Raw genomic sequence first — 1636 nt, 5'->3', positions numbered from 1 at the left:
GTCAACTTAACCTGGACAGTGAATGACGCAGCGTCAGCCTCCTACACATATAGGATAGAGGTTACAAGTGTCTCTTTTAATGACAACCTGACATCGAACGTCACCATGGCTGAGGTTCCTGGATTAATCCCTGGGACACTGTACAATTTTAAGGTCTTTGCAGTAGCAGCTGATAATCATACAGAAGGAGAAGGAGCATTCACAAGCCTGTATACAAGTAAGTGGCTGTTTCTGAGTTGTGTTTCTGGTGTTTTGTGATTTGCTGTGCAAGCATAGGGCTCTACCTACTTGAATGAGGCTTCTAATTCATCACTGATATGTGCAGAGGGGATAGTTTTTCTCCTGGAGCACGTTGTGAGCAATCTTCCAAAGTGTGGGCTTTTGGAGTGCAAAAGAAGCACAACCCAGATGGTGTTTGAATTTGTCACTGGTGCCTGCAAAACAGAATTTTCCCAAGGACTTCTCTCTCCCTGAAATCCGAGTGTTGGCACAGCGGTCAAGCATGCTGTTGATTCTGAATGCAGGAGATAGATGAATCCCACTCAAGATGTCTCTTTCTCACTTTTCTCTTACAAGCCCATTGATGGCAAATCCATCAGGAGCCTCTGGTGCTCTTGCCGTGGTGCTTATGCAGTCTTAGTGAGAAGTGATGTGAAGAAAGTGAAGTAGTCGTGTGTCTGTGGCTTTTTTTTCTTTCTTTGTTTTTCTGTTGTTGTTTTTGAGTGGGTATTCTTGCAGGTTTAATGGAGTGCTGTCTTGCCTTTCCCAGAGCTCAGCTCGGTGCTTGGTCTCAAGGCTGAGTATGTTGGTGTGACTTCTGTCAACCTAACCTGGACAGTGAATGACACAGCTTTGACTGCCTACACGTATAGGATAGAGGTTAGGAGTGCTAATTCCGTTAGCAACGAAATGTCAGATATCAACAAAATTGAAATCACTGGGTTAATCCCTGGAACATCCTATAACTTCAAAGTATTTGCAACACCAGTCAACAGTACAACTGAAGAAGAAGGATTGTCCTTAAACCTGTACATAAGTAAGGAACTATTGGTGCCTCTTAATTCCAGATAAACTTGCAGTCCATTTTAAACAGCTCAGCTTTTAACCTTTGGTTTCTGATGTAACAGTGTTTCACAATGCAATGATTCTTTCTTCCTGGAGCTAGAAAAAAAAATAGGTTGGTGTTATTGAAATGCTGTATGGCTACAATTAGTGCTCAGTCAGCGCGGAATAAGGGAATGTGACTGGCATTTTTTCTCTCCGTAATTCTTTATCTTGACGGCTTGTTCTCCTGCCTCTCCTAGATCCCAGACCGGTGCTTCGTGTCTTGGCAGAGTATGTTGGTGTGACTTCTGTCAACTTAACCTGGATAGTGAATGACACAGCTTCGGACACCTACACATACAGAATAGAGGTTAGCAATGGGCACTCCATTAACAATGAAACATCAAATATCACAGAAACTGAAATTACTGGCTTAACCCCTGGGACGCCGTACACTTTCACAGTCTTTGCAGTAGCAGCTGATGGTGAGACAGAAGGAGCATCCATAAGCCTGTATACAAGTAAGTGACATTTTCTTGCAGTCGTGTTTCTGGAGGATTGTGTTTTGCTGTACATCACAGGGCTCTGCATA

At 43.3% G+C, this 1636-nt stretch overlaps 1 protein-coding gene across 1 annotated transcript; it reads left to right on the top strand.

The window, feature by feature from the left end:
* Positions 1-11: 11 nt before the first annotated feature.
* LOC122193190 (receptor-type tyrosine-protein phosphatase eta-like) lies at positions 12-1565 on the top strand (the record flags this gene model as incomplete). The annotated part of the gene is made up of 2 exons (XM_042893920.1): positions 12-217; positions 1305-1565. Coding segments are annotated over exons 1-2 (373 nt in total), but the record flags the coding sequence as incomplete, so codon positions are not given.
* Between the last annotated feature and the right edge of the window lie 71 nt (positions 1566-1636).

This window comes from Lagopus leucura, unplaced genomic scaffold, assembly GCF_019238085.1.
Source record: "Lagopus leucura isolate 7727_CA_CO unplaced genomic scaffold, USGS_WTPT01 47711-0_obj-0_obj, whole genome shotgun sequence".
NCBI lineage: Eukaryota > Metazoa > Chordata > Aves > Galliformes > Phasianidae > Lagopus > Lagopus leucura.
Note: the sequence above shows the minus strand (reverse complement) of the source record. Positions and strands in the feature narration are given on the sequence as shown.